The sequence below is a fragment of the Vicugna pacos genome, chromosome X, assembly GCF_048564905.1.
Source record: "Vicugna pacos chromosome X, VicPac4, whole genome shotgun sequence".
Classification (NCBI taxonomy): Eukaryota; Metazoa; Chordata; class Mammalia; order Artiodactyla; family Camelidae; genus Vicugna; species Vicugna pacos.
In genome coordinates, this window is record NC_133023.1 from 96,788,331 (window position 1) to 96,810,913 (window position 22,583).

Below are 22,583 nucleotides of genomic sequence, written 5' to 3' on the forward strand. Positions count from 1 at the left end.
ATGGTTTCCTGAAATTTCTTCTAGAAGATTAATAAATGTTTGGCTTTTCACTTTAGACTTTTAAGCCACCTAGAAAGGATTTTTGTATATAGTGAGAGATAGAAATCCACATTTACTTAATTTTCATGTAGGGAGCTAATTTTTCTAGAACAAATCATTCCCTACTATGAAACATTTCATGTTTCTGTTTCATGCTATCTTTCTCTCTGTCACTCTAGGTTTGTATATGTGCTGCCAAAGTGAGCACTCACATTTCACTTTATTATCCGGTTATTGCTGAAACAGACTCCATACCCCCTTACCGAATTGAGACTCAAGGACACAGTTTTGGATGAAGTAGAAAAGGTAGCTTTATTTCTTTGCCAGGCAAAGGAGGGCACATTGGCCAAATGCCTCTAATACTGTGAGCCTGTCAGGGAGAGAAGGCAGGGGGTTTTTTGGTAAAAGTTCAAGAATTCAAGGAGCAGAGCTAGTTTCCATAGAAGGTAAATAAATTATTACTAAGTTGTTCTTGTTTTTGCAGATGTCCCCTTCCCTTTGCTGGGTATGAAGTTCACCTCTGGCTTTGGGATTCTTCTAATAGTCTTGTGTCTAGAATAAAGGGTGCATAGGTAGGGGGTCTGTGGAAAGTTGCTCCAGAAAAAAAACTTGTGCAATTTAAAGTCAGGTTGATAGATGCATCTAGCATTTTAGACAGGCTGAGGCTTGGGACCTCTTGCTGTAGGCTGAGACCTGCACCTCCAACAACAGAAAACAAAGAAATAATAAGGGGCTAAAAATAACTACAGACATGCACAGTTGGGGACAGTTATGAACAACAAGATGCACAAAACACCCAGCTGCCCTTTCTGAGGTGTTGGGGTCAGGAGGAAGACACTAGGGTCAAAAGCAGGGCACTAGGGGCAAAAGTGGGGCACTGAGCATAATTGCTGCGTGTAGCACCATGAGGGGGTTGGGTGGATCACCCAAGCCTCTCTTCTCTCCAGCCTAACCCTGATCAGCAAGAGCATGAGAAAAACCCTTTAAACCATTATACAGTTGAGCAGTTATAAATACCATTACAGATATCAGATGGTCACCAATGATGCCAATAGGGTCCTGCTTGGTTACATGGTTATGTGAGTACCTACCTGTAATAATTTTCTATTGCTGCTGTAACAAATTACCCCAAAATTGAAGGCTTAAAACAACACAGATGTATTCTATGAACTGTATGTTCTGGAGGCCAGAAGTCTAAAATCAATTTCACTAAGCTGAAATCAAGATGTCAGCAGGGCCAATTTCCCTCTGGAGGCTCTAGGGGACAATCCATTTCCTTTTCTTCTCCAGCTTCTAGAGGCCTTCTGAATTCCTTGAATTCATTGGCCTGTGACCCCTTCCTTCATGTTTCAAAGCCTAACAACCTCAAATATGTCTCTCTCTGCTGTGGTTGTCACGTCATCTTCTCTCTTCTTTAGTAGAATCTGCCTCCTCTTTTAAGGACATTTATAATTATATTAATGGTCCATCTGGATTATCCAGGATAATCTCCCCCACTCAAGATTCTTAACTTAATCCCATCTACAAAGCTCCTGTTACCATATAAGTTAACATTCACAGGCTCCAGGGATTAGGACCTGGATATCTTTGCCCCACCCCCAATTATTCAGTCAATCACATTCTCCATTAGTCCTATGAGCTTCTCGAAGGCCTGTGCTCTTATTAGCCTTTAAATTCCTACTGCATCAAAAGTAGCAAATGTTCAGCAAACATTTTTTGAATAAACACAATTTTGTTTCATCTCCATACTATGATCGCAAATTCCTTCAAAGAAGACTTTGAATCTTTAGCTTCTTATCATACCTTCCAATGAGTCTACAATAGTATAGATTCCTAGTAAATTCAATACTCCTGAGGCAATACGGTAGAGTAGGAAAAGATCTAGAATCCAGTTCTGGTTGTATCACTTATCAACAATGAATTTTAGGGCAGTTCATTTTTAGTTCTCTGGAATTCTCTTCATTGATAAAATGAGAGGAGGAAAGAGTAAGCCTAGCTGGTGAGATGCCAAGCCCCCTGACTTCTGACTCATTCAGAGTGTTTCTCTTTTATCTGCTTTATATAACTACTCTTTTATCTGTTTTATATGAGAACATTTTATACAAATTTTTGTTTAAAAAATAAAAGGTTCTCCTCCTGTAAAAGCTTTTGAAAATTACTCTCCTCATCAAAGTTTACCATGGGGATACTGTAACTCAGGGGTACTGCTTTGCCTCCTGAATTTACTTTCCAAAACCACTGCCTTGAAACCATTGTGTTAAAAAAGGCTACTAGGATCACTTGTGTCCTTTTCTTAGGGGTTGCTAACATTCTCTTTTATCTTAACACACAAAGGCCAACTGTGTAAACTGTAAGATATATGAATATGTGATCAAAGGCATATTTCTTACAGGCAAACCAAGATCCAAATCTGCAATATAAACCCATCAAATTGCAAACCACAGCAATCATTTGGGGAAAAGGGATAGAGGAACGCCAAGGCAATCAATAAGCCAGGAAATTTACTGTATTCAGTGTGGTGGGGTACACAAAATGCTCCTTGAAAGTAAGAATGGTGTCATTCATTTTCATATACACACATTTGTATTGAATAGATTACACTGTATCTGCCCCAAAGAGACTTATACCTTAGTATTACATTGTATGAACAGCTTTAATCTATCTCCATCAGTAAGACAGCCAAGCTGATTAGATTGACTGTAGGCCGATATTTGCAGTTACTCAGATATGACTTACATTGTTTCTCTCTAAACTTCATCTCAGAGTTCCTAGAGCTCACAGCTATATATTCTATATATCAATAACATTTCTGTTAAGGGAGATCTTACCATTTTTTCATGTTTTTCCATAGCTTTTCTGAAAAATAAAATAAAATCCTGGCCTCATTTTGTTATATGAGAAAGAGTCATGTTTATGTATTCTGATCACTTATTGTCTGTGTGATCTTAAGCAGTCCCTTTCTACCCCTGTGCATCATTTTTCCCATCTGTGAAATGAGAAGATTTGCAGTAAATGATCTCTGAATTACTTTTCAGATTCAAGGCTTTATGATGTATTATTATAGAAGTAAGTGTATCATTTTAACCCACTGAATTGGTTTTCTTAGCTGTCTGCACCATTCAATAACTATTTATTTAATACTTATTAGGTGCAATAATTTCACTCAGAAAGAAAAAAAAGCAGCAGAAAAGTGTTGAATCTGTTAATGATCGATAATATTATTCATTGGCACAAATTGTGATTTCTGGATATTTTTTTAAATTGACCAAGAGTAACCATGGCAACATAGGTTAAGTTCACTATTGCCCTATGGTAAAGTGTCAAAGTCTTAACAAATTCTTCCTCTGCAGCAGTAATAGGGAAGTAAGAAACATGCCACACATTTCTGAAGCTCAATTACTTAAAATTAATGCAGTAAGCTGGGTAATTCCAATGGACTTTTCAAAAACTTTGTGACAGATCATTTAAGGGTGGAAGAGCAATCTAACTACCACTAAAAAAATTAGATTACCATTTTTCAGTGCCCCATTCCATCCAAACAACTTGAAATCAATTGCCTGGGTTCTTGAGGAATGTGGTAATCAGGAAGAGATTAATATCATAAGTTTGTGTTATAAAAGTGAAGTCTGGTAATTTTTAAATGATTAAAATCAGAAAAGAATTTATTTTTTAATTGCATCATAAATAGTATAAGAAAAGATGGATGGAAAAATTACATGATGTGTGAAAAAATGAAAAATAAACGAAGCATCATTAAAAAGAATTTTTTAACAGAAAAATTTAGAAATATCACTCCAAAAAAATCACTTAAGATGTAAATTGAAATTAGTTAGATTTGAACAGATTATTTTTCTTAATTCTATCATTATCTTATAGTGACTTTTTTTCATTAGAAGATATATCTTGGCAGTGTTTGTTAATAAGTTGAATTGCTTCCCAGAGAAAGCTATTTGAATATTTCTCATCAGTTTCTTGGTATGACATGTGAGGAGTGGAGACTTCTGAACATTTCCTACACATGTCAAGCACTGAATCCTTCCTTAACTCCTTTTAATCTGAACTCAAATTTTACAGAGAAGACTCAAGAAAATCAAAGCCATCTTTGGTAAGTTCCCCAAAGGTCCTTCCCTTCCACTTCTGAAGTCCTCTCTTTGTTCATTTACTCCCTCATTTCTTTTTGTATTTTAAAGAAAGAAACATCTCCCCATGATTTTAAGTCAAACTTGTCCCTACCACCTCTTTGATTCCATTACTCTCCTGTGGTTCTTTCCTCCAAACATACTCACCATCTCTCCTTTTCTGTATTCACCTCCTGCACTTCCCTCTCCAGCACTCATCTTTCATCTAGGCTCCAGATCAAACCTTACCAAGTCCTGGGTGAATCTAAAGAACATTTTCAGGTAAATGTTCTTTAGATTCCTTAAACTCAATGTTTTTTAAATTAAACTCACTACTACCTCATAAACTCCTATCCAATATGCTACCTCTTCTGATCTCCTCATTTTGTTTAATGGTATTACACAGTTACTCTCTATCATCTTGAACCACGTCTTATATAGGTAGTCACCAAGTCCTTTTAATCGTAAAACCGCAATATTGATGGTTAGTTTTTGTCTTTTCTGGATATATGCCCAGGAGTGGGATTGCAGGACCATGTGGTAGCTCTATTTTTAGTTTTTTAAGGAACCTCCATACTGTTTTCCATAGCAGTTGCACCAATTTACATTCCCACCAACAGTGTAGAAGGGTTCTCTTTTTTCCACACCACCAGAGCGATTTCTTAATACAAGGCCCTAATCATGCCATGCACTTGCTCAAACACCTTTACTAGATCCACAGACTAAGACCTACAGAATAAAGCCTAAACTAGTTAGCATGTTATTCCATGTCCTCAACAGCATGGACTGATCTTCTTATGAACTTTGGAAGTAGGATAGACCTACTTAATAGCTCTCTGTTCTAGAGATGATCCCAGTACATTCCTGTCTTTGCAGACCTTCCCTCTTCTATCTGCAGTCTTGTTCTCATGTCTCTATATCCAAAGTCAAGACCAATTCAACTCCTCCATGAAGACTTTTTTTTATCCTTCTGTTAGAAACCATTCTTTCCTGCTTTGGGTTCCATCCTTCACTTGTTCTTATGAGATTTTCCTTAGAGTTGTTATGTTCCTACAAATCCCGGCACAGTATAGGTGCTTACTTGGAGTGAACTGAATTAATACATAATTGATACAATACAGTGAACTATGATTATAATATCATGATGTACCATGAGAAATCAGTTTCTCTTGGTAAAAAATGATTGATTATTGATTGGTTATTTCATATGGTCTAAATTAATACTTAGCTCTTTAACTGAATTTTCTACTTTTTTTTTCTGGAAATGAATTTTTACAGTATAGATGGGTCACGATTTAGTCTGAGTGCCATGGTTCTCATAGTTAAAATAGAAAATATCACTTAGATTTTCTTATTTGTATTCCTACCGTTTCAGCAGTCTCATTTTATTACCTAGATCATGTCACCTAAATCACAACACTAAGGTCATGTATGCTCAAGGCTGACAACTAAACACAGTGCATCACTGGAAAAAGGCTGGCACAGGCACTTAATGAGAAACAGTCATTCTGGCCAAAAACATCCTGAGTCATTGGAAAAGTTTAATTTTGGTTCAGCTAGTCTGAGAAAATACTACCGCATTCTTGCTGCACTTTACAAATGAACTGAATTCAAATTCCCTTCTTTAAATTCACGATGATCTCTTCATAGGAATTACTAAAAAGTTTTCACACATGCAAACTGAATACACTTGTAACCTCTCTATAATTCCTCTGCGGAGCCCACAGAGGTAATGATTTCCTGGAAATAGGTGGCTTATCAGGATGCCAGTCAGTACTTTTGAGCTACGCCTTGCATTTCCCTAACTATCAAATATGTTCTTTAGAAGTCATAAATCACTGGAAAGGATATGGTTTTATTGTCCTATTTAAAGTGTTCTTTTTTATTCTCCTGGTCAATTAATCTCTTTAATGGTTATAATCAATTTTTAAATTTGGGGCTTTTTTGTTTTTAATTTTTGTTTTGAGGGCTGAGGGTAATTAGGTTTAGTTATTTATCTTTAATGGAGGTACTGAGGACTGAACCCAGGACCTCGTGCATGCCAAGCATGCAGTCTACCACTGAGCTATACCCTCCCCCACTATAATCCAATTTTAACTGTGTCTCAGATATTATATTTTTCTTGTGATTTTGCATAATAGCAAATTATAGGAAGGATAGAATGATTTTTTTTGGTTTTTGGTTTTTTTTAATTTATCTTATTTTTGTTATTTGGGGGGGTAATTAGGTTTATTTATTTATCTATTTGTTTTTAGAGGAGGTACTGGGGATTGAACCCAGGACCTCGTGCATGCTAGGCATGTGCTCTAGCACTTGAGCTATATCCTCCCCCCACAAAATGATTCTTTAAACTTGACTGGCTAATGTACAATTAATTCTACATAAAGGTTCAATAAATAATAATTTAGAAATATGTTAAGTTTTTTTTTTCGGTTCCAAATTTTATTTTATTTTATTTTATTTTTAACATTTTTTATTGATTTATAATCATTTTACAATGTTGTGTCAAATTCCAGTGTTCAGCACAATTTTTCAGTCATTCATGGACATATACACACTCATTGTCACATTTTTTTCTCTGTGAGTTATCATAACATTTTGTGTATATTTCCCTGTGCTATACAGTGTAATAAGTTTTAAGTCATATGTCCTTAAATAAAATCAAGCATCTATTCATTTCCCCTTTGGATTCCATAAGGAAAGAAATAGGTGCCTTGCTATCTCACATTCTGAAATCATTTCAAGGTTCAACTTGTGTATCTGAGCCAGCATGACACCCTTAAAAACTTTTCGCCCACTCATTGCCAAAGCTACTTGTACACTGAAAAGAGGCTTAGTAAATTTCCCTAAGCTCCACCTTCAACTCTCCATCATCCATTTGCTCTGGTTCTCTATTGCAGGTCCCTGTTCCACTTCTTCATCCCTGGATTCTACTCACCTGCCTCACTCTCTTGTTTAGAACCTTTGGTTGGATTGTATGTTTATCTGGCTTCAATTTTGGTTTCCCCCCCGGGATATTGTCATTCAACACGCTGTAGACCAAAGGCCAGGATTACAGCCCAGGTACAACACTGTAGGCTTCATCTTGTGCAAGAACAAAGTTCAGACTCTCCCTGATCTCATATTGATCATTCTGCAACCACAAAATCAAACCCATGTACTAAATGCCTTTGAAAGTTTTCAAAACCCAGGAATCAGGGCAAATGCCTTTTTTATAAGCACATTTTTCTGTATGTGTATGAGGGTAATTAAATTTATTTATTCATTCATTCATTCATTCATTCATTCATAAATGGAGGTACTGGGGATTGAACCCAGGACCCCGTGCATGCTAAGCACTCAGTCTACCACTGAGCTATACCCTCCCCCCACAAAGCAAATGTATTTTGATAACTATATTAAAGATGTTAAAAAAAAGAGCAAGGGGGAGAGGAGCTGATCCACAAAGTGATTTGGAGTCAGTGGATGTAAGTTTGAGTCCCTGCTCATCCACATACTAGCTGATGACATTAGACAAGTATGTAATTTCTAGGGGCTTCTACTTCTCATCTATACAATAGGATAACATCTTTCCTGCTAATTTCTCAGGGCTGTTGTAAGGACTAAACAAGATAACAGAAGCAAGAACACTTTTCAAGCAAAGGAAATCTTCCGTATTGAAACAGTAAGGACAAATAAGTAACATTTTGAAAGGAATAAAGCCCTTGACACATTGCAAAGTGGCTAAGAAAATAATTATCTATAACATAAAGGTAGCTAAGCAAATTCTGGCTTCCTGTGGCTCCTGGGGTGTCCTAGGAAAGTTAATTATTCATGCTAATTGGCTGTTGCCATTTTTTACTTACAATTTCTCCTATTACACCATCACTCTGATTCCTTACATGCAGAAATGGCTGCCTTTATATTTCATGTCTTCTTTTCAATATCAGGACTAATACAGCACAGTGACATGAATAATAGCCAATCTGCCACAGCATACGCTACACCTCATAACATGATTCATCGATGCAGTTTTGGTGGTGCAATGTTCGTTGATTTGAAGTTCTGGAGGTCTATGATTTCCCTCTATATTAACTTGGAACATGTCCTGTCAGTATTCTAAAGCACAGTGGCTTTGGACTGAAGGGATGCTCTATTTTAAGGGACAAGGACGATGTTTGGTATAGAACTACAGTCTGTAGACTAATTCAATCCTTTTCTTAGTTTTCATGCCCTTGTTTACATCAGAAATAACTGTCACACCACAATTTGCATAAATATTGGCTTCACAAAATATTCCATTGCTTTTCCTTAATTTTCTTTTTGTAAAGAACAAAGCTGAGTTAGTAGAGCTACCATCAAGAGCCTTTTAATTGAATGAGCAGTCTATAAAGTAATCAACAGTCATGCTGAGGGCAATCCCATTTACGGTTTGTCTGCTTGCTGGTAGCTTTTTAAAAAATCCCCAGCATTTCCTGGGAGATTCTTTCTTCAAGTCTATGAGATATTCTCTTTGTTCTAGGACATCAACCATTTTCATATCCCTATACCTCTAAAGTCATATATCTATAGAAGAGTCAATTTTCTATTTTTAGCCGTGCTAATGGCCAATTTTCACACAATAGAGCTACCTGACCAAACAGTGACCTGAAACAGCATGTTAAGACAGATGACATGTAGACTTGCCGTTACAATCCAAAATACTGGCTGTTAAAAGCTATATGTGGTAACAGTTAAATCTGAGCTGTTTAAAGATGGCACCCACAGCACAACTTTGGGAGAATTATTTTCAGCTCAGTTTCAGATAGGCACTGAATTTGTGCTCTAGGACAATAGAGCAAGCCCTTTTATGGGCTGAGGTTGACATTTCAACTGATTGATACATATTTCTTGAGCCTTTGCCATGGCTGTCAAAGTGACTGAATTGTTTGATTGAGTTAGAGGGCAAAAGTCAGGTTTTAAAGCACAAATTAAATTTATGAAGTGAAAAACTAAAATGAAAATGCCTGGGTGAACAAGGCTGAGATACTTTAAAAATTCCCCCAGTGTGTCTGAAGAGCAGGCTGGGGGACAGCCAGCCACAGCAAAAGGCATGGTGTGTATGGCTTCAGAAAGGGATGGGGAGATACAAACTACTGTATATAGAAAAGATAAACAACAAGGACCTCCTGTATAGCGCAGGGAGCTATATTCAATACCTTGTAATAACCTATAATGAAAAAGAATATAAAAAGGAATATATATATATATATATATATGTATAACTGAATCATTTTGCCTTACAACAGAAATTAACACAACATTGTAAATCAACTATACTTCAGTTAACAAAAAAAGAAAGAAAGGGATGGGGAGATGAGGGCAGATCGCCAGGCATTCCATTCGTTTTTTCCCCTATCCACTAGTTCTCTTAGGAGGGAACACTGAAAACCTCTATTCTCTTTGGCATGCAGGCAAATTAGTCAACTGGTAAATATGAAATGCCTACCATGTATACTATTCTCTCAGTACTGTCAGAGGGGGATACAAAGAGAAATATAATATGGGCTTCAGACTCCAGTTACTCCAGACTCTTTTTGCTTAGTTAGGGAGTGAAGATATCCATGCATAACAATCCTACACTAAAAGTTTGTGCCATGTACTAAATTAGAGGTATAGCTTATGAAGTTTATGGAAGTTTGTAGTTCTGCATCTATCTGAGCCATTTCCAACCTTCCTTCCCTGACTTCACAAGCTAGGGCAAGTTCTTTCAGTATAGGCTCTCCTAGAACCTCCACTTTCCTTCCCAGTCTTTGTTTTTGGAGTAGCTCTGTGATTATTTTATTTCTAGCCAACTCCCTGGATAACCTATAACCAACATGCAAGACTAAGCCATCTTTCTGCTCAACACTGTATCTTCCACATCTAACACATTGCTTAGTTTCCCTCTCATGTACTCACTTGAGTATATTTTCTGATATTTATTTTTAGTTAATTTAATTAGATATGATTTACATACAATAAACTAACTCCATTCAAGGTACAAGTTTTGATAGATGCACACAGCCATGCGACCACCAGCACAACCAAGATACAGACCATTTCCATCATCCCAAGAAGCTCTTGAGCCCATCTGCCAAGTCACTCCTACCTCTGATCCTGGCCCCAGGCAACATTAATGTTTTTAATCTGCTTTTTTAGAATGTCTAGAGTTTCATATACATGGAATTATACAGTGGGGACCCTTGTTTCTAGCTTCTTTCATTCAGCAAAATGACTTTGAGAATCCTTCATGATATTGTGTTGCCACAATAAGTTTTATGCATCTTCCAACAGTAGTTTCTGACAAGAAATTCTTTCCTGTTTTATTATAATGTTTTCCTCATATATTATTTCAGTCATTTTTTTTTCATGGCAAATGAACAAATATGGTCTAAGCGGTGTGTGAAATTTTGTAGTTTATTAATAAGTGAGAATCTTCAGCAGAGGCTTCAAACTTTCATCATTGTTAAAGGAATTTGGGTAAAGTATTGGAATGAGTATCATGATTTCATGCATTGGAAACTCTGGAGTTGACTTTTCTTTTTCTTCTAGCTAACTCTTGGTCACATCTAATAGATGGTCATGGTTTTTACCTTGTAATGTAGCTAAGAGCTTGTATCAGAAAAAAGAAATGTGTCAGATCTGCCAATTATTTGTCATTAATTTGTGCTTATGGTATTTGTGTTAGCCTCAAAGCTGAGTTTCTCTGAAGGAATATTTTTAAGTTACTTATCAGTTACTTGAGAATCTACAAGCTGACTTTCTGGGCTCACAGAAAGTGTAAAGTCCTCTTCCTCTCCTCAACTTTCAGCCCCACTCCATAGCTACCTACCGTTAATAGTTTCTTGTGCATCCTTCTGGAAGGTGTCCATGTGTTTACAATATATACATGTATGCCTAGACTTGTCTATTGGCGTAGATGTGATTAACTATTCACACTGTTGTGAACATTGCTTTTTCATTTAACAACATGCCTTAGATACATGTAAATAAAGAACCACATGATTCCTTTTCAGTGTTATGGAGTATTCCATGACATGAATATGCCATGATTTTTAAACCAGTCCTTTTTTGTTTTCTATTTTGATCCTTATTAGAAACACTGTAGTGGCCATATGTGTACATATCTCTTGCATAGGGTTATTTTGAGAAGCAAAATTTGCTGCATAAAAGCACATATCAGTTTCTATTATTGCAAAACAGACTGCCCTATCAAACAACAGTCATTTATTTGCTCATGATTTCACGGGTTGGCAATTTGGGCAGGGCTCAGGTGGCCGGGCTCATCTCTGCTCCGCATGATGCCCATTGGACCCACTGAGGCATTTTCAGTCTGTTGGGGGCTCCAGCACTAAGGGCTGGGATGGCTAGGCCCCTCTTTCTCATCATATGATCTCTCTCCGTATGGTGTCTCAATCTCAAAATTAGCGCAGGCTGATTCACAAGGTTGCAGCAATACAAGCAAGTGAGAACAGAATCCGAAAACTTTCTTAAGACCTAGACTCAGAGGTCACAGAATATGAATTCTGCCACATTCTACTGGTCAAAGAAAACCCATAGCATCCAAGATGAAAGGAGTAAGAAAATCAGCCACCTCTTCATAGAAGTTGTGCAAAGTTACATTGCAAAGATATTGTGTGTACAGAGACGGAACAAAACATTTAACCATCATTGTCAACAATTTTTGCCAACAACCCTCCAGGAAGAATGTGCCCATTTTCATTTGGATAAATCTTTTCAATTTGGAGAAAGTTGTGATATTCAGATCACTGTGGAATAATATTACAAGAATGATGCCAGAACACTTTGCAAAGGCAGAGTCCAGAGAGCTAATGAACAGATTAGATATAAGGTGATAGGTAAAAATGGAAGATTATTTTAATGTTCAAAACTAAGTGCCTAATGTCATTGCCCAAGTTTAGAATATTAGGCCTGGGAGATACCATAGTACTAATTTGCTCCCACCCCATCTGATGTTGAGATTCCCACCTCAGACACATTCCTAATGTGCTTGAACACCATCACTGATAGGGACATCTCTGTCTCCCAGGGTAGCCCGTACCATTTTTGAAGAGTCCTACTACATGGATCCCTCTTGAATTGAACCACACTTTGCCTCCCTGAAGCTTCAGCTCCTTAGTCCTGCTTTTAATCCGTAGTGTCCAGAGAATGACTCCTTTCCTCCTTTGCCACAGGGCCTTCAACACCTGAAGCTCACTCTGCGTTCTCCCTTAGTCTTTTCTTCTCTTGAATAAACACCCTCCAGGTCTTCTTCCATTTCCCATAGCACACAACTTCCAGAATAGTCATCCTTTCTAAAGGTAGCAGTATTTGGATATGCTCCTGTTTGTCAATCTCTCAAAACAGTGTCCAGAACAGAACACAGTACACAAGCGTGCTCTGAGTAGCATACAGCAAAGCAGAGACATTACTTTTTTTACTTGGACCTTTCATTTTGGTTAATAAAACCAAGGCTACATGAGCTTTTTTGGAAGCTACATTTTTATACTTTACTCATTTCTATTTTCAGTAAGTGAAAAACTTATGAATTTTTTTCCCAAATATGCTCCTTTCAGTACTGTGCCAGGAGATGCTTGAACAATCCTGTCCTTCCAAGCCAGGAGCCTTTTGCTCTTTTCCATGAGAAAATCTTTTATTTTAAAAAAAACAGGTTAATAAACTCTCATTCATATTCCTACAGAGCGGTACTACCAGTACATGGCCATTCTATTCCCAAAAGATAATTTATGCATTGCACGCTTTACGAGACAAGGGAATAAAACATGAGGTGTTCCACAAAAAATGCTGTATCTTGCCTTCTGTCCTGAGACAATATGTGTGTCGGCTTTTTTTGTCATTTTTAAGTATAGAGGAAGAAGCCCACTTCTCGCTGTCCCAAATGAGAAAAGAAAACTTGTGATTAGACATTATGACTATCAATCATCTTGATTGTAGGAATCAGATGTATACTTCCCTAAGATGCAATAAACAGGTGATGCCAAAAGAACTAAGTTCTCCTGAGAAGGTGAAGAGGGGTGGGGTTTATACTTTCCAGACTTTTTTTTAAAGAAAGAAACATTACAAATAGGATTGAAATCCAATTACAGGTAAAAACTAATTGTTCTTTAATATCATCTTTTGTTGAAGAACTCACTGTTTTAGTTCAAAATCTTTCACTTGTTGCCTTATGAAAATAATCACTTAATCAGTTTAGAGCCTACAAAGGAGAAGTGTTCTCTGATCTTTGACTAAGAACTCCCTGAAAATAAGAACTGGCTTTTCTCAGCATAAATATAAAATGTTATATTTATTTGTATCAGTCAGATGAAAAGTCTGGCTTGGAGAGATCTTTAAGGCTCCTGATTAAGTCATAGCAAAACATTCATTGCCCCTGCCAAATTCTTATGACAAGCAGATTTTATACATATGTTATGAATGTCCTCCTCCAAGTCATTAAAAAATTGTTGAACAGGACAAGACCAAATTTCCAGCTCTGCTGTATGACACTAGAAAGTTCCCTCCAGGATTGCAGTGAGCCATAATCAGCACCTTTTGGCTGCCGTAAATCGACCAGGGCTGAATCCACCAAGCTCTACTGGGCATCCAGCCCAGGCCTCTCTAGTTCATCCAAAAGGACATCATGAAAAACACTAATATCTGCTTTCCCAATGTCCTCTTTTTTCCTTCCTTCTGGAATTTCTAGTTTTAAACTCAGCAAGTTTAAAGTTATTGCACAGATAGGTGTTTATTTAACCTTCATAAGGAAAGACATTACTAATGCAGAGATATTTTTAAATGTCTGTAAAGTTCTTTCATTTAAAACTGCCAAAGATCTATACACCAAATAAAGTGAAGTAGCCCAATGCGCACTATTCTTAGCTCAATCTGCCAGAGCACATTTGCATAATATCACAATGTGATGATTTCAGCTGTTGTTAATATCAGGCCCAGGCGGAGCAAGGCCAGGAAACTGTAGAAGTGGCTATAGAGGCTCCAATACCGCTTTCCATTAATGAGAAGCTTAAAGAATGGCCTCTAAAAAAATAACACTTGTCAGAGCCTTAAATGGGTACTGTCTAAGGAGCAGTGATTGATCTTGACTAGCCAGGAAATTAGAAAGAGGAGAGTCATAGTGGAACAATTCATCTTTGTCAATAAAAGGAATCTCTGTTTCTATTGGAAACCATCTCTCTCCTGGTTCACAGGATGCAGTCTTGAAGAACTGTATGTTCTGTAGCAATTTACATGCATTATCTGGGAAAGTCCTCCAATTGCAATAATTACGTGTGCTTATACTTGTCACCTTAAACCACTTTTAATCACATTCATCTACCAACGTGAAGTGCCATAAAAGTGAAATGTTGACCCAGTGCACCCAGGAATTGCTTAGTACTATAACACTGAAAATGGGGGAAAGTTGTCATTTATTTTTCATGTCATTTTTCATTCAATGAGAACTAAAAATTAAATTCTGTTATATTGTCTAGACGGTCATTTTTTCATTAGAATGTAAGTGCCACGGGAGGAGGGATGTTACTTTGCTCAATGACGTGTCCCCAGCACCTGGAAGGGTGCCTGGCACATAGCAGACATTCAGTCATATTCAGGGGGTGAATAAGTGGATTAATGGATAGACAAGGCACCAGATAACATGCTATTGGGAATAGTCATTCATTTATTCAACAAATATGGAGCGCCTACCGTGTCTCAGACACTGAACTAGGTTCAATCTGTATAACTACGGAGAAGAAGATGGCACATACTTCTTAAAGCTTATAGCCCAATGACAAGTGGCCAGAAGTAAAAGACAGATTCTCTGCTCTTGGTAGCAAGCTATTTTAAAATCTAGTTGAGGAGGCAAGACATAAACAAAAGAAAGTTAAAGAATGAGACTCTAATATATATACTACAAAGGCTATCTTCCCTTTTTTATGTATGGTTCTAAGGCTTACAGACTCCATCCACAATTAAGTTCATGTCCAGTTTTTTGGTTGTTTTATGAGGGCCTCACTCGATTTTATTTTCATTTATCATATTTTCTTTCCTGCATACTATAAACCCTCAACAAAACAGGAAACAAAATAAAGTGTGATACAGCGTGTTTACTTTAAAACATCCCAGCCTTTCTGCCTACACCACCAAAAGCAATCATACTTCAAAGTCTGTTGGCTGTATCATCTCAGCACTTTTAATTTAGATGTAGTTACATTTGCATAACAGTTTAGCTGTGAATTTGGCAGGAAATTTCTGAAGAGTTATTTTGGTTCTACAGAGAGCGTGCCCAATGTCTAATAAGCAGATCTCCTGTGCAGTATTGCATTTTTATCTTCACAAAAAAAGGACCCTGGAGGCTCATACCTTGGCAAAAGCTTTTTTGCTAACAAATAATACGATTAGCAGGCTTGCTTTTCCTGAGAGTGATAATGTGGTTAAAGCCTGTTGAATTTTTGAAACCATAGTAACAATACAGGAGAAACTCAATGAAAATGATATTGTAAAATTTTGTATGGTTTACTTTTCTGATCATAAAAAAATGCATATTCATAATTCTACATTTGGAAGATACAGAAAAATACAGAGAGGGTAAAAATCACTCAAGCCAAACACTTTAATATATTGGAGTAAGTTGTTCTAGTTCTCTGTATGTGTGTGTATGTGTGTGTGTAACAAACTCAGCAGTATATGCCACAACCAAAGACAGGAAATAGGTGTTGTCTCACATGCCCTTCTGACTGATTATTGGAGACGCCTGGTAGACTAAAGGGGATTCTAAGACAAGGATACTTTCTAAGAATATGCAATGGAGAAAATATAGCCTTTTCGGCAAGTGGTGTTGGGAGAGCTGGACAGTTGCATGTAAATTGGTGAAGTTAGAAAGCTCCCTCACACTATACACAAAAATAAGTTCAAAATGGCTTAAAGACTTCAACATAAGACGGGACACCATAAAACTCCTAGAAGACAACAAGGGCAAAACATTCTCTGATATAAATCGTAGCAATGTTTTCCTAGGGCAGTCCCCCAAGGCAATAGAGATAAAAGCAAAAATAAACAAATGCTATCTAATTTGACTTATAAGCTTTTGCACAGCAAAGGAAACTATAAACAAAATTAAAAGACAACCTACAGAATGGGAGAAAATATTTGCAAACAATGCAACTGACAAGGGTTTAATTTCCAGAATACACAAGCAGTACATCCAACTCAATAACAAACAAACAACCCAATCCAAAAATGGGCAGAAGATCTAAACAAACATTTCTCCAGTGAAGACATATAAATGGTCAATAGACAAGTGAAAAAATGCTCAATATCACTAATAATCAGAGAAATGCAAAGTAAAACTACAGTGAGGTGTCACTTCACACCAGTCAGAATGGCCATCATTAAAAAGTCCACAAACCATAAAAGCTGGAGAGGCTGTGGAGACAAGGGAACCCTCCTACACTGCTGGTGGGAATGCAGTTTGCTGCAGCCATTGTGACAAACAGTATGGAGATTCCTTAAAAAACTAAAAATAGAATTACTATATGATCCAGCAATCCCACTCTTGGGCATATATCTGGAGGAAACTCTATTTCAAAAAGACACATGCACACCTCAATGTTCATAGCAGCACTATTTACAGTAGCCAAGACATGGAGGCAACCTAAATATCCACTGACAAATGACTAGATAAAGAAGTTGTGGTATATATATATATACACTGCATATTTCACATATATAATGGAATACTACTCAGTCATAAAAAAGAATAAAATAATGCCATTTGCAGCAACATGGATGGACCTGGAGATCATCATTCTATGTGAAATAAGCCAGAAAGAGAAAGAAAAATACCATATGATATCACTTGTATGTGGAATCTTAAAAAAAGACACAAAAGAACTTATTTACAAAACAGAAATGGACCCACAGACATAGAAAACTAATTTATGGTTGCCAAATGGGAAAAGAGGGGAGGGATAAATTAGGAGTTTGGGATTAACAGATACACACTATTGTGTATAATATAGATAAACAACAAGGTCCTACTATATAGCACAGGGAACTATATTCAATATCTTATAATAGCCTATGATGAAAAAGAATATGAAAATGAACATATATGTATGTATAGCTGGACCACTATGCTATACACCAGAAACTAATACAGCATTGTAAATTGACTATACTTCAATTAAAAATGGCTGTCTTCTTTCTTTCATTCTTTCATCCTTTTTTTAAAGAAATTTTAATTACAGAAAATTTCAAACATAAAACTAAATAAGCAAAGTAATATCATGAAAACCCATGTACCCATCACCCAACTTTCACAAGTATCAACATTCTGCCATTCTTGTTTCATCTATGTCTCCCGCCCAATTCCCAAGCTACTTGATTGTTATATTTGTACATTTGTTTCATAGGTAAAAATGGCATATGTTAAAATGCACATATTTCAACTGCACAATTTTAAAAACTGGATACATCCGTGTAATCTGTACCTATATCCAGAGAGTTCCCTTCACAGTCATTCCTGCCCCTACTCTACCTTGAAGGCAACCAGAATTCTGACTTGCCTAGAATTTTGTATACATATACAAATACATGTACATGTACATATACAATATGCACTCTTTTGTGTCTGGCTTATTTACTCAGCATAGTATCTGTGACATCCATCCATGTGATTGTGTGTTTCCATAGTTCGTTTTGTTTATTGCTGAATGTATGAATATACCACAGTTTGTTTATCCATTTTTTTCTGTTGATGAACACCTGAGTTATTTCCAGTTTGGGTTATTATGAATAAAAGTGATGTAAACATTCTGGTGCACATTGTGTATGTGTGTGTGTGTATGTATAATTTTATTTTTCTGGAATAAATACTCAGATGAAAAGTGGCTGGGTCATAGAGTAGGTGTATGTTAGTTTTGTAAGAAATTGTTGGACTTTTTTCCAAAGTGGTTGTAACTTTCTTCCACTTCAACAATGTATGAGTATTCTAGTTGCTGTACATTCTCACCCACATGAAGTATTATCAGCCATTCTGGTGGGTATGTTGGTGTCATGTTCTAGTCCAGTCATTAAGATGACCTAACACACATTTGTAAGCTGAAGACTGATCAGGGCCCAGTGGGCACCAATGACATCCCAATGTCTATGGTGTCACAAAGTCTACTCCCTGACCAATGAGCGGCTGGAGTATAGGGACAGAGTTGGTGGGAATGAGCACCGGTGACGTGTCTTGAAAGGCTCAGGCCAGCTGAACAATCGAGCTAGGTCAATAGAGCAAAACATCATGTCTGGAAATAGAAGCTGTCAGAGCTCCTGTTGGCTAAGGAAGCAAACATTCTCCTGCTCCACAAAAAACAAGCCACTGTTCCCTAAGAGCCATGCGGACCACCTCCTGCAGGAAAACCACTTTGCCCAGCAGCTGAACTTGTCCACCCAGGTTTTCCTCTCTGCCATTCTCAAATATGTCACCTCCAACGTTCTAGAGGTGGTGGGCAACAAGAGCCACAGCAACTGCAGGATTCAGAAGGCAGCGGACAACGACCTGCAGCTCAGCCACCTCTTTGAAGAGGACACCAATTCTCAGGCTCGTGAAACATTCTAGTGCAGAAAGGACTGCTCGTGCCTGGGTCCCGGAGCCTGGAAGGAGTCCGCACCACCTCGTGCAGCACCCAAGCCTCTCAGAGCAGAAGAAGCCCTGTGCTGCCAACACCTGCACATGTTATTAAAGAATTTAAGTCTGTGGGCATGCTCTGGCTCCTCTCAGTCGTAATCCTATTGAGTTGAAGTTATCTGTGGGGCATCCAAGAGGATTCCACAGAGAGTTGCAGGGATAGAGAATGTGGTCAGTGGGGGTGCTTGAATCAGTGATTTCTGAGGCACGGTTTCTAGTGGTAACAGTGTGGAGAGTGGTCCCGGGGGGAGTACCTGGTTGGGGTCGGGGTGGGGAGAGGGGAAGAAGACATCCTTATTGGCTCTGAGGAAGTAAGGGCTTGAGACCAGAAAGTTGGCTGGGGGCCTCTTAGGCATGTTGAATTCCCAGAATGATGGTGGTAGTTGAGGTGGAGCTGGAAACAGTGACTGAGGTACAGAAAGCTTCATTCATAATAAAGGAGGTCTAAAGGTCAGAAAGTGATAGTCACGGGGGGGTGGAGCGGGCTGCATAGCAGTTGGCATGAACTTAATGGGGCAGAGGCTTTTACAGGAAGATTGAGGAGTGATGGAGGAGATATTAAACAAGTATACACAAGACATCATGGCCATGTTGATTTTAATTATTATTTATATCCTGCCTCACTCCAAAAAGGGATTTGAGGCAAGGATTATCAGCTGGATAGTGCTAATTCTTCCTGTAGAATATATCCTTCTGGCCTATCTTGTGAACACATAAATAGAAATATTACATAAAAGTCACTCTCTGGCCTTAAGGCATGCAATTCAAGCAGTTCTTAATTATTAAATATTAATGAATGGATTTATTGGTCAATGTATTTCATTGTAAATACAATTACCAATCTCATTCTCAGATGAAACACCAGTGAATCTAATGATCATATATCTGATAGAGCACCACAGACTTATAAGCAGTTGAATCAGTGTTTTAAAAGGTATAAGTATATTCTATTTCAAAAGTGTAAGTAAATTCTGTTCCAAGTGATGAACTCAAAAGAAAATGCAATTCTTATAAACACTTTCATGCACTGTATTAAGTGAAAAATAGGTGTCACATTGTATGTTGTAGAAATCTGGGATTAATTTTTATGAACAGTGACTATTCACCCTCCCCTCTGAGTGTCAACATGTGAGGTTTTCACTTGTTCATTGGATGCTCAAAGGCCACCCTCTGCTGCCTTTCAGCCTTTTCATAAGAGGCCGCTCAGATAGCTTGAGCAACCGAATTAGATAGACTGGATTCAAGATAGCAGTTCACCATTTACTGGCTGTGGGATCTTGGACACTCATTTATTCCCCCTGAACACCAGTTTCCTCATCTGTAAAATGGGAAAGTAAGAGTCTCTCCATCTTTGGACCTTCACAAGGATTAAGTCAATTTTTGCCTGTAAACTTCAGTTTAGCACAGTGCCTAGCACAGACTACTTGTACCGAGCAGTTGCGTACTACTTCTTCCATGTACACCAGATGTTTAAGCGTGCTTCCCTAAGGTGCAGCTGGGTCTGGCTCTCATATGAGGGCTGTATGCTTGGGCCACCGGCTGGAAGAACCAAACCCTGCTAAACCTCGTGGAGAGACAAAAGAGTGCAATGAAGAGAAGTCAGAGTTAGAACAGACAACTAGACACTCCACATGCAGGTTTCCTCTTGGCTCCCCACTGCCTAGTAAGCTGCTCTCTCTCTCCTTTCCACCATTTGTCAAAGCAGAAGGACCCAGCTCGGCCTTTGCCTGCTACACAGCAATACCCTGAGAATAAAAGTAACAGTATTGGAATTGGGTTTACAACGCTTTGGAATATGTGCTTGTTATAGATCCAAGAAATCTTCATGCCACATAATATTCATTAAACATCATACTTACAGATCACTCATTGTCCAAATGATCACCCTACACAATTGTAATCTGTTATGGAGAGCCATGAGGCCCTCCTAGCATTAACCAAGCTCAACTCTTAACTCTGCTCTTCATTACAATTGACAAGCAGGCCTGTCCCCAGTAACTGCCAGGGGAGGTTCACCCTCAGCATTGCTCACCACCCTATTCCCAAATGAAGTATCTGTTTGTCCAGGGCATTGGTTTCTCATATTACACTGCCCTTCAGCCTTCGGCCAATGCCTCTGTGGTGGACAAAGCCAGGGAATTAATCATTATACTACGATCATAGCATGTTGGCTAAATAGCCAGTTCTTAAAAGCTGTTCTTCATGACCTATCACTGTTGCTTGCAGCAAACATAATCTCCTGAACACTTCACTGAACAGCACAACAAAGGATTATTAATTGTATCAAGAAGCCGTAGCAGGTGGGGGAACCAAGGCACGTTGATGACCTGTGGCCAGGTCATCGGACCTTACAGTCCGAGAAGTGGCCAAAAAGTCAAAATGGTCAGTTATGACTCTTGGAAGGAGGCAGGCTTCTGAGGTCTTTCGGACACTCCTTTTGACTTCTGCAGTGAAGTTTGGAAGCTAAGCATTTAGGAGCCCGTGTTGGCAAGCCCTCTGGGAAGTCATACAGGTGTGGGAGAATCAGGCAGAGTAATACTACCATGTCTTTAAAGAATTACGCTTCAGCTATGTTTGTGGCTTTTACAGGAAACATGAGGACTATGATAAGCATAGCATCTGGCCTATAGCTTACCTATTCATTTCCCTTATTGGTATCTTGTGACATTTCTAATTTTTAAGGAATATAATTTTTCAATACTTAATCCTATTTGCTGTTAATATGGTGGATTACATGGAATATTTTTACCTTATATTGCTAGGATAAGTCTATTCACTCATAATGTATTTTCTATTTTATATATTGCTGGTTACAATGGCTAATATGTGATATAATATGTTTGGATTTGTGCTTCTCTTGTTGGAATGCCTTTGACAAATTTTGGTATCATGGTTATTCTATTTCCTGAAAGACCTTGCATAAAATTGTTATTCTTTCTTCTTGAAATGTTTGATAGAATTCCCCAGTGAAATAATCTGAGCCTGGAGTTTTGTTTGCATAGATGTTTTTAATAATAATTTCAATTACCTTAATGGATACAAGGCTACTCAGATTCTCTATTTCATATCGTATCACTTTTGACTGTTTTGTTTTCAGGTGTATTTTACCTTATTTGTCTAATGTTTTTGGCATAATATTTCCCTTTTGACATCTGTAGAATCTATAGGGATATCTGCTTCTTTGTTCTGAATACTGGTTATTTGGGGTTTTTTTTTCTCTCTCTCTCTTTTTTTTCTTAGTCAGTCCTGCTAGGGTTTCATCAATTTTATTAACCTTTTCAAAAATCAACATTTGACTTAGTACACTTTTTATGTTGTTTTTATATTTTTCATCTCATTGATGTCTGCTCTTTTTAATTTCCTTTTGTTCTACTAACTTTCGATTCAATTGGGTATTATTTTTCTAGAATCATAAGATAGAAACTTAATTATTTTTACCCATTCTTTTTCTGTAGAAAAGCATTTATGGTTATAAATTTCCTTCCAAGCATGCTTTAGCTGCCAATCACAAAGTTTACTATTTTGTGTTTTCATTTTTTTTCCATTTGAAATATTGTCTATCTTCCCTTCTGATTTCTTATTTGTTCCATGAGTCATTTAGAAATATGTTGTTTTAGTCCCAAATAATTAGGGATTTTCTAGATTTATAATTGTAATTGATATCTAATATAATTTCATCATAATCAGAACAATGCTCTGTAGGATTTCAAACTTTTGAAATTTATTGAAACTTGATTTATGCCCCTGGATATGGT

The 22,583-nt window shown here is 37.6% G+C and overlaps 1 protein-coding gene and 1 pseudogene across 1 annotated transcript; one reads left to right on the forward strand and one right to left on the reverse strand.

Moving 5' to 3' along the window:
• Window positions 1-2,256: 2,256 nt before the first annotated feature.
• On the reverse strand, window positions 2,257-2,369 carry LOC116277470 (U6atac minor spliceosomal RNA; annotated as a pseudogene).
• Window positions 2,370-18,441: 16,072 nt separating this feature from the next.
• Window positions 18,442-18,759, forward strand: LOC107035107 (histone H2A-like 3). Its single transcript, XM_015252163.1, has one exon. It carries the CDS (start codon window positions 18,442-18,444, stop codon window positions 18,757-18,759), a length of 318 nt encoding a protein of 105 aa, XP_015107649.1.
• Window positions 18,760-22,583: the final 3,824 nt, after the last annotated feature.

Bases quoted from the DNA above. Each gene is read 5' to 3' on its own strand.
- LOC107035107 (XM_015252163.1), top strand. From the start codon at position 18,442: ATGTCTGGAAATAGAAGCTGTCAGAGCTCCTGTTGGCTAAGGAAGCAA.